General features: G+C 42.3%; 2 protein-coding genes across 2 annotated transcripts; both read right to left on the bottom strand.

The window, feature by feature from the left end:
• Positions 1–6,715: 6,715 nt before the first annotated feature.
• Positions 6,716–9,598, bottom strand: ATNIH1004_005385 (uncharacterized protein; the record flags this gene model as incomplete). Its single annotated transcript, XM_033570039.1, has 8 exons — positions 6,716–7,106; positions 7,182–7,274; positions 7,325–8,510; positions 8,569–8,725; positions 8,857–9,026; positions 9,086–9,223; positions 9,280–9,457; positions 9,515–9,598. 8 exons carry the CDS (start codon positions 9,596–9,598, stop codon positions 6,716–6,718), a joined length of 2,397 nt encoding a protein of 798 aa, XP_033426071.1.
• Positions 9,599–12,267: 2,669 nt separating this feature from the next.
• On the bottom strand, positions 12,268–13,713 carry ATNIH1004_005384 (uncharacterized protein; the record flags this gene model as incomplete). Its single annotated transcript, XM_033570038.1, has 1 exon — positions 12,268–13,713. One exon carries the CDS (start codon positions 13,711–13,713, stop codon positions 12,268–12,270), a length of 1,446 nt encoding a protein of 481 aa, XP_033426070.1.
• Between the last annotated feature and the right edge of the window lie 2,496 nt (positions 13,714–16,209).

Genomic DNA, 16,209 nt, shown 5'->3' with positions numbered 1-16,209 from the left:
TAGAATTATCGAAGGCCGAAATATTGGTAGTCTGAGGTTCTTCCAGCGCCTCAGTTATTTACAAGTAGCTTCGATCATTCGAAGATATTAGCAATATCGGCAGAGAGAACAGAAGTAATAGAGAGACAGAGAGAGATAGTTGGAGGAGAAGAAGAGAAGAGAGAATGCTTTATATACTAGTTAAGCTTGCTAAGTGCATGTAGGTTAAAAAAAAGGTGGCCTACGCTAAATTGTTATAATATTAAAGCTATTCACAAGTAACATAGTACTATAGTACGCAAGGATAAAGAAAAAAAAAAAAAAGCGCAGACTACTACAACAACGCAACAAAACTCTACATTAAGAAGACACTCGATTGAATCCCGAAGGACTTTTTTTTTTTTTTTAATTAAGCGTAGTACCTATATACATATAAGGTAATCAAATATAGCAATGAATGTAGTAATCAATGTAGCAATGAATGTAGCAATGAATGTAGCAATGAATGTAGCAATGAATGTAGCAATGAATGTAGCAATGAATGTAGCAATGAATGTAGCAATGAATGTAGCAATGAATGTAGCAATCAATATAGCAAGCAGCAATCAGGGAGAAAATAATGCAGTGTTCTATGCAAAACGAGCTTTTTAAACCGAGTTCTTCCAGCAGGGGCATCTATCTCACCACTGTTTTGTTGTTTCATATTCTCCTCGCTGGCAGGGTCTTCTTTTTCTGAAAATTTTGTACAAAGTTCTTCAATAGTAGGAAAATCTGGCTCGTCTGAATCCGTACCAGGTTCCTCCTTAATCTGAATGCTTTCCAAATCTGCTTTAGCTTTCCTGGTTCTTTTTTTTTCTGGCTCTTTCTTGATTCCTGGTTCCTTTTTAATAGGAACTACTTCGGATTTGTCCTTTCGTTTTTTTTTGGCAGGCATAGGCTTTGGCTCAACATCTATAAAATCAAGATCCTGAGCCTCGACGACACATATGTGTATATCCCAAGCCTGTGCTTTTGAATCGAAATCAAAACATTTATTTAAAATCGACGAGAGTGTGCCTTCCCAAATATCTGATGGAAAAGTTGTAGCGCCATGTTTTTATGGCAATCCTTTGCAGCAAATTTGTCAATTGTGATAATTTTTTCGATATTATTTGCAATATCGGGGACCCGTTGGAAAAGAACATTAATAAAATGTTCTTGTGTTTCGATTGGAGTGTCTGGTTGAAGGTCAAGGTTAAACTTCCCTATATAAAAGTTAGAGTTATATATTTTACTATATTATTTAATAAAACTTACTGTAATGTTTCCACTCATTGCCCCATACTTTTAATTTATCATCTTCTGATTTTCCAAGCCAAACTGCAACCCGTAGCCTACATGGCTGAAGACGAGACTCAATTATAGAGGACTTTGTTTGAAATTGTGATCCTGATCGTGTACTATGCAGTACAGAGCCTGCATTTGGACGAGACGTAGGTACTGATTGCGTGCGTATAATAGACTCCTGTCGGGCTTTATTGCTTTCCCGGTTCCATTCTGCCATAGAGCTACCTTGATAAGGTACGGCACGCTTGGTTTCAATGGCTGGTGGTGTTGGGCTAGATAAAAGTTCAATAACCTCAACTGCAGATGGGGAGTAGTTGGTCTTTTTAGCAATAAAGGCTTTTGGTCTGTTTGTTTTTGGGATTGGCCGCACCGCAGTGAGGACATGCATAATATTCCGCACAGTCAATATCATGCTGATAATTTGCATACTCGGTATAATATCGTGTCCAAGACATATTAAAAAGTTCTTGATTAAAAGAGTAGGTAAATAACAAAACGCAAAATATTAGTTAAATGTGATATATCTATTTATATATGTGGGAAAATACGCGAAATATGATTTTGTCCACTAGTCTATTTTAATGACTATAGCCCTATTTTATTGATTAGTACATTAATTACTATATTAACTTATACCGAAGCACTGCTTCCCGATTAGGCCTAGCTGTCTTAAGAAGCGAGCTCCCACAACATCTCCATGTAAGTAGTTCAAAAAAAAAAAAATCAATTAATCAAGAAATTAAGCATCCATAAATTATCCAAGAATCGATTATCTCTATAAGCTCTAACAACTTGGACTAGTTTGATAATGACTAAGCATTATTAGGATTCGGTAATATACTCTTAATTAGGTTTAGTCTTGCACACAAAACTAAGATATATTATATACTTAAAAGAATAGTATATTAAAAATTATTAGTTTTAAGTGCCTGCTTTACATATGGCTGGACGTCCCTCAATTAATCTTGATCCTTACAAGGATATTATTATTGGAAAGGTTAAAGACGGAGTTTCAGTAGCAAAGATTTCTGATTATCTTTTAAATACATATAATATCTCAGTTGAAACAAAGACAATCCGCCGGCGTTTGTTAGACTGGGAAATCACAATCCGTTCTAGAATACCAGAGGCTGATATAGCACATCTTCGGGCTCGAATTGCAATATTATTTTATAACTGTTGCTTGTCAGATAAAAATATATTGGAGGTTCTTCAAAAGGAAGGCTATCAAATTACATCATGGCAGCTTGTTCGAATTCGTCGAAAAATGGGCATTTATAGAAAGGTGGATTATCGAAATCAACAAGAGGCTGATCAAATACTTGATAAAATAGTCCAAGAGGAATTGGATAAAGGTACAATTGAGGGATATGGCCGTGGTCACCTTTATACATACTTCCGTACACAAATGCATCTTGTTTCCAGGTATGTTAAACTGATTACTACATTAATTATTATATTATACTTACTTTTATTAGAGACCGTCTTTTTGCTTCTATACGACGGCTTGATCCAGCAGGGGTTACACGCCGTTTAAATGATCTTCAACGGCACCGTGGAGAATATATAGTGCCTGGCCTAATATATTTGGTCTATAGATGGATACTGCAAACTACAACATTGGGGAATTGAGATTTAGCAGCATTGATGCATATTCTCGTATATTACTGGATCTATGTTGGAGTATCAAATCGTACTGCTATTAGTGTTCTTCAGCAGTATATTTATACTCTTAACACGCAGAAAGTTTTACCTCAGATTATACGAGCAGATCGGGGAGTTGAGACACCATTAGTGGCATCAGCTCATCATCAGTTTATTCAAAAAATCGACCCGACGCCTCTTTAATGGCTGCTTTCGCTATGGAACTAGTACTGCAAATGTACGGATTGAATCTTGGTGGGGCCAGCTTTCCAAAAGTGAACTTTTCGATGGCGGGTAAGTATATAATAGCTATTATACTAATAATTAACTAATATAAATAGGATTATTTTCTGGATTTATCCAATAATGGTCTTTATGACTCTACGTCTCTTTCTGATCGGATTGCTATTATAGCAATTTATATGCCAATTATTCGAAAACAAGTGCATGCGTTTGTACGTATGTGGAATGTACATTCTATTCGCCGCCAACCAAACGCCCAAATTCTGTATCTGGTCACCAGTTAAGCTTTATCACTGGCCAGATAAGAAATTAAAGATATGGTTTATCTCCTAATCCTGATCTACTAGAAGAGATTAAAGAGTGTACTGCAGATTATAGTAAGTACAAAATTTAAATATATAAAGACACGATTGCTAATATATGTAAAAAATATAGATGTTGATGAGTATTTACCTTTTGAAACACTAACCTGGTGTAAAATAAACTTGACGAGCTAGGATTTGCAGAATTAATGCTCAGGATAGCTAAATAACGTACACGAATTCATGTTAGGCATATAAACAACTCCGGCATAACTTCACAGTATATACTGTCACAAAAAACACCAAAGTTAGGTTATTAAAAAAACCACTGGTGCCTGGAATGACTGGTTCAGTACAGACTGAATAAATCCTGATGGGATGGATATGGATATGCTTATATACAATGAGGGACCGGATAAGATGGCAGATAGCAACGCATTTACTTTAATTCAATAAATAATATAAAGTTAATGTAGCAATCAACGTAGTAATCAATCTATACTACTATTTAAAGACAACTAGTTCAGTCTGATGAAAGATAACCTTATCAAAGTCCCTAGGCATGCATTTTGCATAAACCATTTTAAATGCAAGCGTCTTCCCCGAATCCACTCCTTTTTATCATTTTATTATGCTGAGCAAAATGTATTTGTCCCACCAGAAGTCCGGACCAGGCAATGTAATCCAACCAGTAGGATTAAATTGTTTGGTGTATTGAAGAGTTCTGAAGCACGCCCAGTCTTCCGAAGTAAAAAAAATATCAGGAGGGTATATGGCTGCTACATTGATTAGTTCATTGCGTGAACTATCAATATTGTTAATATCAATTCTATTTAGCCGTCTGCTCTTTTGAATAACTTTCTGGATAGTATCTTTCCAGTAGCGAGACCAATGAGACCAAATCATTTCTGTTGATAAAATGCCGTGCGTAATCTTCTCCTTTAATAATCTTTGCGCATTTTCCTGGGTTTGTTTATCTGGAAGACTGTCGTTACCATAATTTTCAATATCATCCTGCTGTACCTGCCGCTCATGAAGAATTATATCGGTTTCATTGATATTCTCCCAGGCCGGGTGATCGTCTGCAAATATTGTAGATAGTGCAGTCTCAGAATAACCTAAACGCTGTCGTACTGCATCGGCTGATCGGTTTTTTGAGTTCTATAGTATAATAATTAGCATAATATACAATATTAGTATAAATACAAATACCTTTCAGCCATTTCGTTGTCTCGTCCATATCGAAGCAGCTCCTCCTGGCGTTCTGGTACAGCATTTTTATACTCGTCAGACTCCTTAATCTTCTTTAAACGTCGATTAACTGCTGCCCGGTCTGCATTCTTTGCCCGCTCAATTTGGCGGTCAATATTACTTAGCCCTGCTGTTCTTGCCCGTGCTTTTTAGTGTGAGGATTATCAGATAGATTATTTTCTGCTTTTCTTTTTTTTTTTCTGCTTGGTCTCCAGGTGTAGGACCTGGAATCCCGCGCATTCTATTTTATGATTAGTATAATAATTAGTATATCACTAGATATAGAAATTGTCACCAAGAAATCTTACTTAACTTGTAGTATCCTGGTGGGAGCCGCCGTTCGGCGTGGTGTCCGTGGGATGTCTAACTCGTAGTATAGACTTGATAAATTTAAGCTAGATACTGGAGCCTGGGATATAATGTGGATGGATATCCTTGAATATTAAGAAATAAAGAAAGAAAGGGGATAAAGTAAAAGGTAAATTAAAAAAATTTTGAATATATAACTAGCTGTATATTTTTCATTCACTTTGTTTATATTACCCTTTTAGGAAAGTCTTTGTCTTTTTTTTTTCACTTTTTTTTTTTCTTCCAGGCCTTCTGACCCTTTTTTTTTTTCTACTAATTATTGTTGTAATCACTACACTGTTTTACTATCTTATCTCTCATCCTTTATTTCTATTTTCTTGTCCTTCCGTGCATACTTCATATTATGGCTCGAACCAAAGTCAATGCTCGTACTGCTTCAGGTGGCAAGGCACCCAAGATGGATCTAGAAAGCAGAGCTCGAAAAGGTGCCGGTAAACGCCTTCCAAATCTTCAAGGCCGTCGGGTCAAGATAAAGACTGCTCGTTCAGTAAGAAGAAGGCAAGGAAGTAAGTAGATTACTACACTAATTACTATATTACTAATAGCTAAATTAACTATATTAAAGGAAAAGCTTTGCAGGAGATCAAGAAATACCAAAAGGGCCATGAACTGCTAATTCGAAAGCTACCTTTTGCAAGACTCGTTCGAGAGATATGTGAAGAAGTCGCAGGCCGTCCTAGTGGAGGTAGAGAATATCAATGGCAGCGATTAGCGATTGAGGCACTTCAAGAAGCATCCGAGGCAATGCTTGCCACTAATTTACTAGTATTATACTTTTATAATATACTAATAATATACTAATTACGAGCATCTAGTGGCCAATTTGGCGGCGATTCATGCCAAGCGCGTGACTATTATGCAGAAGGATATGCACTTGGTACAGAATTTAAGAGAGATTATAAGGGAGCAAGATGCCTGGAATCATACCTAGTTTTGTACTTAATATAATAATTTGGTAATATTTTTTCCTCACTTGATACTAGTTATTAAAATGTATAATTTTATGAAGTAAGAAATTGCACGGATAAATTTAATTACGCGTTGCTCAATGAAATTTTACAAAATTACGAATTTTGTCCACATGCTCGATTCAGTCCGCCGTAACACTCTATCATGTGACTTCTCCCCCCCTTATTTCGCAATCGTCTCATCGCTGTTTCCTCTTCTCTTTCCTCTTCGACGATTCCTTTTGTATCCACCCTAGTTATTAGGTTATAGAGGTTTAGCCCTTGACATATTAATTATATAATTATAGTTTTTTTTTTAAAAAAAGGTTACTATGGTACTAGATATATAATATATAACAAACAGTCCTACAAAGAAAAACTTATAGTTTTTAAGTTTTAATTTTAAAAAAATAAGAAGTAGTAGAAAATTCGTTATTCAAACTTTTCACTAAGAATTATACAAATCAGTTCAGTTCAGGGCGGCCCTAAATGCCCGCCCTATTCCCATTCCTGCAGAGGGATAACCCGATGTTCTAACAAATATCAATCAACGTGGAGAAGCCATCTCCACGTTGCACATACGAAACAGAGGAACGTCTTAAACCTCTCTTAAGAATATCCATTATAATTGACTCAGATCAAATCACAGGAGGCCTACTGTGTACCTGTGGTGAAGTATGCAATGACACTTTCAATAGAAGCCTTGTTATCTCCATACTGAGCCAGTATTTCCCCATTCCGAACAACCATATTTGTCGTCCCGATCGTGTTCAGTGCGTAAACCACCAGGCCAGGTACACTTCCATCGACCCGGAAGATATCGCTCTGGCACTTCTCCGAGGAGGTAGCTTCTGAACAGGTTGTCGAGTAGTTATTGAAGAAGCTGTAGAGCCCCGCACCGTAGATGGCCACGTCCCGGCTCTCGCGGATGCGGAGACCAAGTGCATTACAGCTCCCCGCTTGGCAGTTGTTGAAGTCGGGGTCATTCAGGGTGGAATTTGAAGGGAAGGGGCCACTCGCTGCGTCTGGGTTCGGTTGCCAGTATCTGTCATAAAACAACAAGTTTGTCAGTGTGCATGTCTTAATGTAGGGCTTTATCTGCAGGACAGGAATGGCTTACGGGGTCTCTGTCTGGATGAATCCCGCCACGACGTTCTGGGCGCCGGAGAATTGGTATTGATATAGTGAATGGTGTTCAACGGAAGTTCCGTAGCTATAGTAAAGTATGGTCAGCGGCGGCCTATTGAGGAGGAGTGCACTTACAGCCAAATATTCCGACCCTCAACCAACAGTCCACGACCGGTGTAGATCGAGATGCGGGTATCAGTTGGATCATCCAGATCATGGTCCGCTGTCCAGATCCACACGTTTTCTAGATAGACGTTCGCCGCACTGCTCGTGACGTGGACAGTGGTGTGGGCTGCTTCGCACTGAGCGGAGGGGGCAGCGGACATGGGGCATTGCGCTACTTGTAGCTCAGAGCCATCGAAGCCGCCAATGCGCGCATGGACATCCCACATACCGGAGCCTAAAGTTGAGTCCAGGTTCCATTCGACAAGCACAGCGCCGGGAGTCGAGCCCCGCGTGCTTACAATCATGTCGGACCACTCGACAGATCCTGATTCCCCGGCTCGCCCGACCTGTACGACCGGAACGGGCTGGTCCTTGTTCGAGAACTTACTGCCGCTGCTCATGATCACCGGGAATGCCTCACCGACAATCCGGGAGCCTGGAGGAATATAGACTGTGCCGGTGACACGGTATACGCCCTGGTCAAAGAAGAGGATCTTCTTAGCCGAGGCTGCCGACCGCAGCGCCGCTTGGATGGCAACCGTGTCATCGGTGGACCCGTCTCCTTTCGCGCCGGTGCTTCGGATACTCACAAACGAAGCAACTGGGTATGACTCGTACTGGGGCTTTGATTTGGTATAGTAACGAGATAAGCCAGGCACCAGGAGGGAGGGGGGCCGTGTCGCCGGTGTTAGCGGCCCTTGAAAGTTGGTAGGTCCGGACGGCGTGTAGCGGTGGCCCTGGCCCCATGCCTTAATGGTAGTGTTGCTAGCAGAACCGGCGAGGACCGCACCGCTGGAGCCATTAACGGCAATAGGGACATTATTGAGATTCACATTCTCCAGGATTAAGCTTCCATTGCTCCACGTGGATTCTCTCCAGACAGTGTCCACGAAGACCGAACAGTCTTGAATAGTACTGTCAAAGATGATGATGGACCCTACCTGCTGATTATCCATGCCTTCATTGGTCATAGCCACGGCAGTGGTGCAGTTGGCAATGTTGACTCCCTGGTAGGTCCATCCCCAGTTCGACTGCTGCCAGATACCGACCTGCGAGTTGGAGATGGAAAGGTTGCGAATGGTAAACTGCTGGTTTCCTAGGTTTGCGCCATATTTCCCACCGATGATCGTCACGTCGGTGATGAAGCCACCAGAGCCTGTAAATTTTAGTAAGAGGACCGAATAGCACTGTAAAAGACACGAGAACACGCCTACCGCTATCAATGAAGATACCCTGATGTTGCGTTCCCGAATCCGAGTTCAGCAGGATACGCACGTTTTGGATGCTGGTGGCCTGTCCAGTCGGCCAGTAGATGCCGCGGGCTTCCACGCTGGCGGGGATGGCTGTCAAGTCGAGCACCAGGTTTCGGATCTGCCGAAGAAATATATTCGTGGAAATCCAACCCTGTTGGCCATCGCTCTGATACTGATCCCCGTCGATTACCCAAGGGGCCGTGAATGACGCCGAGGTCTTGATGGTGGGAAGAGCATTGGGATGCCGACCAGCTGAGTGAAGTAAAAGTCGATGATCGGAGCCGAGACAACGTAGGTGCCAGCCGGGAAATACACAATCGCCGGAGTCGTCGTTGAAGTCCGACGACCGGCAGGGCCAAATCGGCCACCGTCGCTAATGGCTTGATTAATTGCGGCAGTATCGTCGGTGACTCCGTCGCCTAGTTAATGTTTATCAGCTGATAGTCTCAGCTAGCGGGAAGAACGATAGCGTACACACCTTTAGCCCCGTAGTCCTGGACATTACGGAACACTTTGTAGCCAGACTGATTGGCGTTGAATGCAGCAACGCCTTGATGTGTTATGTCGGCCAGCCAGTAGGAAGCAGCTGAGACTCCCGGACTTGTAGAGGGGGAAGCTGCCCAACTAGTAAGTTTCCACATGTAGGCTATATTCGCATACGGTTCAACTAACCTTCTTTGCAGAATGTATCGGCAATTCCCGCGGCTGACTGCCAGGATTCCTTGCATGCACCGATAGTGCAGTCGCGGATTCCAAACTTAAAATTTGCTGTTCTGCAGAGACAAGTTATATCACCGCTGGTACAACCCAGTTCCTCCGCCTTTCCCAGCATATCGTTGATACACCGTTGCTTTACCTGATCAGCTCCTGCTATAATCAACTGCGAACCTGTCCCAATAGGACTCACCTGACATTCCCCTGGGCCACCGGAACTCTGGGCTGCGCTCTGGATACAAGCGAGCCCAATCAAGATAGCCGCCGTGGCTTTCATGTTTCTTTCCTTGAAGAAGCTGGGTGGGCTATTACTCGGATATAAAGGTTAGTGATAGGCAGGAGAAACAGGTCTGCGTCCTAAATATGGGCGATGTGCGATGAAGAACGAATCAAGACAAGTAAATGTAGTGCCGTATTGGGCACTTATAGCAGCCGTGGAATAGCGAATACCATAATGTCCAAGAACAGACTACTTCATCCATATTAATTATATCTCTGTGCCAAGACGATAAACGCTGGACATAGCCACGCTATTTGGAATAGAAATTAGAGTTATTAGAGTGGAGATGTCTCATTAGGCCTACTAGTGGGGAAATAATGTTATAGGGGCAGTGCTTTTATTCGGTTTTATACGATTGAAAGTCAGCTTCATGCGTTTGTTCCCTGTTTGATGGAGACTTACAACCCCAGGAAAAGTAGTACTGATACAAGAGTAGGGCAAATTAACCATCATCGTAGGCAAGCCGCCCTCGAGTTTTTGGCGTCTACGGTCATAAGCGTATAATGAAACAGGAAGAAGGGAAGATTGAACCATACTACGCTTCAGACCAAGCCCACCCCACAGTTAGAGCTCGGAAAATGTATCTTTCGAAAAGACCTTTCTAGCTTCCTAGTAATAGGAGACGAATATGAGTACACAGGTCAGGTGCCGCTTCCCAGAAGCCGTCAGCCGGCCCCACTGGTCTTGGCACAAGCGGCGCGGCACCTCACCCTTTAAATACCGTACTACAGACGACGAAATTCAATTTCAATTCTCCCTCCATAAATATTTCTTACCATCGAATATTTTCCCTACTCTAACTACTTGCCAATCAATTATCAACTGCTTATGCCAATCAAATTAATATGGATGTAGAAGATTCTTCGTTATATTTTGGTGAGGTTGAAGACACATCGAATACTGATTGTACTGGAGAGGTAAGAAATCTAACTAGCGCGGCATCTCACCTCTAGAACGGTGCCACCCGACCTGTAACCTGGACGAAGCGGCACCTGACCTGTGTACTCCTGGACGAAATATGGACTAGGACTGGACCGTTCCTTATCACTAATCAAGGAAGCCAGACTCGGCCATTGGCTGTGGGCCGTGGTTGGCAAAGTACATGTGAAACATTTAAAATAAACCAACATATTGTGTCCTTTTCGAGAATGTCACGACCTTAACAAGCCAGGGGTAAGAGAAAAAAAAAAAAAAAAAAATTTAAAACATTAATTATCGACTTATGAACTTAATTGTTCTGCCAAATCTTGATTCTTGAAGGGACTAAGAGAAGTGTAGACACTGTATAAACAACTTGAAAAATAAACAGACTTATAATAGAGAAGGAGAGGGAAAAGAAAAGAAAACTATAATGGATAGACAACAGCATCTGCTACATTAGTGTTACGAATATGGGATCGGCCCGAAGGATTACCCGAACGATCGGCGAAGTCCTCGCTTATTATGTCTTCCCACGGACGAAATTCCTGTATACTAACTAAGTTCGCTCATCCAATTCAATGGCTTAGTTCACTCTATTCAATGCCAATTCCTCTGACCTACTGTAGTTCCACAACACAAAATAATAGCATACCTACAGTGAGAAACATGGGCCAACATACGAATCGCTGTTCTTAACGTTGATATTCCAGCTCGAAGCCTCTACGAGGCTCGTGGGCTCTGCAGTATTCACTTCCAATCCGTTCTCGAAGGGGCCGCTTTGGCTTTAAATGATATTACGCCAACCAACGTGGATATCTCTGTAATTCCTTACGATGTCTGGGGAGGCCACTATCCGGAGTTCGCCAAGCTTGGCTCTACGCTGGAAGACGATCCATGTGATAACTGCACCATTGATGCCGTTCTGATCACCTGCAGTTCGCCCAGTGTATATCGTTGACCAGTCGCCATAGATGCAGACACTCCAGAAGTTCCTGAAAACCGTATTTGAAAAATATCCTTTGGTTCGAATCCTCGGTACATGCTTCAGATACCAGATGATCGCGCACGCCTTGGTGAGGGACACAAAGGACCCGGAGCGCGATGTTTTTGTTGAGAAACGTCCTCTTGGAATGGAGGTGAGAGTATAACAATACGTCTAGAAAGTGATTTTGTCCGGTCCTTCCCCCTGACCCTGGGGAATCTGCCTCGGAATAAGTTACGAATTCAGACGTTCCACGGAGATAGGATTCTAGCATACCAAAAAAGTACAAAGTTGGGGTGAAGTACCTCTATGCATAATAACGCCAAGTAAACCTGCTGGAAGTAGCAACGACGCAGTGGGTAGCATAAAGGAGAAGCTGTCCTCTACCTGCTTCTCCATTACAAGTAGAAGGGCACTGGCCTTACAGCTGCACCATCAGCCTGAGTCCTATCGGCCAGTTCTTGCGGAGCAAGTGATTCGACTATGTATCAGAGAGAAGTGCAAATTGGGCCAACCACTGTTCTTAATGACAGCTGTGCTTGTGTGGCATGGATAGTTATATAGGCATCTGACGCTCTATGACTTTACGGTAATCAGCGTATAATAAAATTTAGTTGTTTCTTTACCTCGTGCTGTTTTATGTACCTTGATTTATTTGGAATTATTTGAAATTACGACATTGCTGATGCACAGTCTCTAGGCACACAATATGACACCCACCGAACAGTCATGCCACTATATAAGAAAATACGTAAAACAGACACTAATATGAAATGAGAAGTTGGGCTAAGTTCACGGAGTTTATTTCCCCGTTATAAGCTAGGAAATGCACCTGAACCTTATGCTTCTGGAGAATACTGGTAATCGCTGACGGGAGTATCCGCCATGGGAAAACTTTCATGTCTTTTTGGACGGTAACCACTCTTGGGTTTCGGAAACCTCGGACCATACGTGCAAATTCAAAACTTTCGGGGTTGGACTTTGATATGAGATGGGGTTGGAAACGATCCAAGTTCCGTCGAATCCGACATTTTTCCAAGCGTAAGAACATAGGAGTCTGAAGAAGCCACTGAAGAAGCCGAAGAATATCAGAACTTGTGATAAAACAGTCGCCCGAGCCAGGCCAGTAAATGCAGCTAACACATAGCAAATCGACTCCTGGTCGCCGATGCAAAGGAAGGAATAAGTTAATATCAACAAGGTGCCTGCTCTGCGGATGGCGTACAAAGTGGACAATTCTTCGGCGATAACCGATTTCCTTTCTGGTCCAGTTAAACACCATATCCATAAGGGTTGAGGATATATAAAGTATAGAAGAAGTAGGTATTTGCGGAGTTGGTGGGTTTGTACTGTCGGCATCGTCCATTTCAGCAAATGGTGGCGTCCAAAGTAGAGTAGCACTTAATCTCCTGGGTGTTTCTCCGAGTTTCATTTCCTCCCCAATCAGAAACGGTTTGTCCTGGGGTACAACGCTCGCTCCATTAACTGCATCCTTGGATAGTCTTGCCGTTGGTGGCAACGGTTTTATCATCACCGAAACGGGAGTTGTTGAAGCAGCCATATTATCGTCCCCGCAGTACGACGCTTGTATTGGTTCGATTATATCCATGGCGTGGCCCAGCTGACCTAAATTTCTCGCATTGTGGGAGCCAATTTGTGATTCGGATACTGACTCACACGGTATGGACCTTTGCCCACCCTGTATTGGGGTAGGGAGCGTGCGGGACATATCTGCCTTGCTTCTAGTATCCCAAGACTTGCCCAATTCTGCCTGGTAAGAGTATTCTCCCACATAGAGAATATGAGGCGCTAGCGTCTCCACGTCATGCACAATTGCCCACAGAGGCGTATGCAAAGTAATATCCGGCTGACTTGGCGTGCTGTGGACATAGGCACTCATGGAATACTGCTGTTTTGAGCACCAGAACCCTAAGTATGTAATATCACACTGGATCCAGTGTTTCCCAAATATTAAATGAGTCCATAATGCGTCATCCAGCAACAGGGAGTTTGACTGGAGATGAAAGTAGATAAAACTGCCTTCTGGGCCATGGTCTGCATTGAAATTGAGAACCTTGGGCTCAAAGTCTTCTCGATCATGGATTATCCTGGAGAAGTAGTTGCTGTGCTCACCAGGAGAAAGCTCCCGGCCAGATCGTAGGGCTGAATTAGTTTGCAAGAGCAAACTTATTTCATTGTGATTTGACATTTGGACGAGTGGGTCACCGCTGACCTTGTAGCATATAGATAACAGTAATAATAAGATCGTCAGCAGATAGGGTACTAGATGATATGAAGTTTATTTGCGTATAGGTAAAGTAAATTTAGGTAAAGTAAATTAAGACAAAGGGGGACACTACGGGTCTCCAGAGACGCTGTTACTAAAGGTGGGAAGTTGGAACTTTTTATATTTCTAATTCCTACTCACCTTAATGCTAATTAGTAATAGATCCTCCAAGTTTGTCACATGCAGGGTCATGCAAAATACAAGACTTGTTCCCAAGCCCAGATCTGATAGACACAACAATGGTAACCAAAGAGAGCACATAATGAACCAATAGTGGAACCCCCAATTTCTCCGCATTAATATTTCCATATCACGCGGAAGGACGGCGGAAAGGAAGTTTATGCCCATACCTACACTTTCCCTAGTGTCTTGCGTTGTACGTGAGCCCCTGGAAGATTCGTCTGGGACCTGCTGGACTCAGTCGAAATAACTCTGTTTTACTAACCGGTGGGTCCATGGTTCTATTTCTACCTTGGTAGAGTGAGCGATAGTAGCTGACCTACACCATCTAGGCTTCCACCTACATTTATCACCTTGTTGCACTACCTGAGTCAGGTATCAAGTTTGTTTAATCAATCCTCTATTGTTGGCCCCCTGGAAGTAAATGGCACAATTCAATACAGAGCTACTATGCTGTATAACTACTCTTATTAGCCTTACGTGCATGAGATTCTACAAGTACTCTGCTTATTTGTCCTTTTATCCTCTCTTTTAAGTTTAAGAGACAGGTTGGTGCTCTACAAAAGGCATGAGCCTCCTGTTAAAGAATGCAGGCAGCTAAGGTATCTATCAGGATGATTATATTAGGTCGGAGTACTCTGTCATCGATGGTCAGGCAATACGGAATCGGAGATGAGAACCTTTGTGACTGTCTGCAATCCATCCAATAAAATCATCGCTGCTGCTCATGGTTGAAATGTTGAGCTCAACACCCAGCTTCACTAATGTATTGTATTATAGAAATAGACACTAGCCACTGCTATGTGATACATCTTTGGCTGTTCTTCTAACATAATATTTCGGAACACGTAAGCTGGCTAAGTCTGAATAGAGGACCAGAAAATCTTGGGGAAGGATTTAGGGGAGGCTTTACGGCGAACCATGGAACGAAAAATTAAAACTGAAGCCATAAAATGGGCCGAAAAAAAGGGGCTGCGTAGATATGATAACAGGGCGCAGACATTATACCGGCTGAAAAAGGAGAACAAGCGTGTGTCATACTTGATGCAGTGGAGATCATATCTTTGTATATAATAGAAGGATAGCCGGAAGGAGGCCAAATATCGTGTTCCCCTCGGGAATTGCTTCCGCAGCCCCACCAAACCTAATAGAGCAGCCCCATCAAACCTAGCTCTATTAGGTCCGGTGGGGCTGCGGAAGCAATTCCCGAGGCCAAACTTAGTGGGCTTCTATTCTGGGCGTTATATTACCGTCATCTTGAAACGCACTATACTATATAGCTATTTATATTTACTCCGTATACTACATTGGAACGTATCATGTGACCTACAACCTTGAAGGCATTATAGTATTAATGGGAATGCTTTTTATTCGATTCTCCATATAAAAATGCAACATAGCATGACGCAATTATTAGACATTAATATACAAATTCAGAACACAGTTTGACCAGCCAATCAGAATGCAGATATCAAAATTCCACTGACACCCATGTTAGATCCCTAGATTAGACCTCGCCATAAACCTCCCCATGGGTCCCTAGTAGGCTGACCGTTGGGAGGGAATCGGGATCCCGAAAGGGCTCAAGTCCCGTCCCATATTCCCAATGGGAATCAAATTTTAATTCCCTTCCCATGCCAAGCTATTCGGGAAGGGATTCCCATTATATGGGATTCGGGAAGGGATATTCCCATTCCCTCTTATCTTAAAAATCACGTCCCGTTTCCCGTCCCATTTCCCATATGGGAATTTCCCTTGGGAATTAGGATTAGAAAAGGAAATTCCCTTCCCGCTCAGTTAGAGGAAAGGAAATTCCCATTGGGAATATGGGAAGTGGGATATTCCCAATAGAAATGGGAATTTCCCTATAGGATTTTCCTAAATATATCTTCTAACAGATTCAGGTAACAATACTTGACTAGTTTAAACACGGGAGATGAATTATTATTGTAAGGATGTATAATCAAGAACAAAGAAGAGGTAACAGATTAATGTAACAGTCAATGGCTCAACGACAGTCTTAAAATGGCGAGTTCTGCCGCTGGTGGCTGATCATCTAATTCTACGCCAGAGTAACAAACGTTAATGATTGTGCAAGTATCTTCTCAGTCATAGCCTGACGAGCAATAATATTCTCATGCTTCTGCACAGCCTCCTCATCATCCCACTCAACAGATAGATACTCATCATTAGCCAGATCTTGATCTATAAGATCGGGATTGGCATCTTTGAGGATCA

The sequence above is a fragment of the Aspergillus tanneri genome (genome assembly GCF_003426965.1).
Source record: "Aspergillus tanneri strain NIH1004 chromosome Unknown AapTan_4_pilon_pilon_pilon, whole genome shotgun sequence".
In the NCBI taxonomy this organism is placed as follows: domain Eukaryota; kingdom Fungi; phylum Ascomycota; class Eurotiomycetes; order Eurotiales; family Aspergillaceae; genus Aspergillus; species Aspergillus tanneri.
The sequence above is the reverse complement of the archived record's forward strand: the minus strand, read 5'-3'. Positions and strand labels throughout refer to the sequence as shown.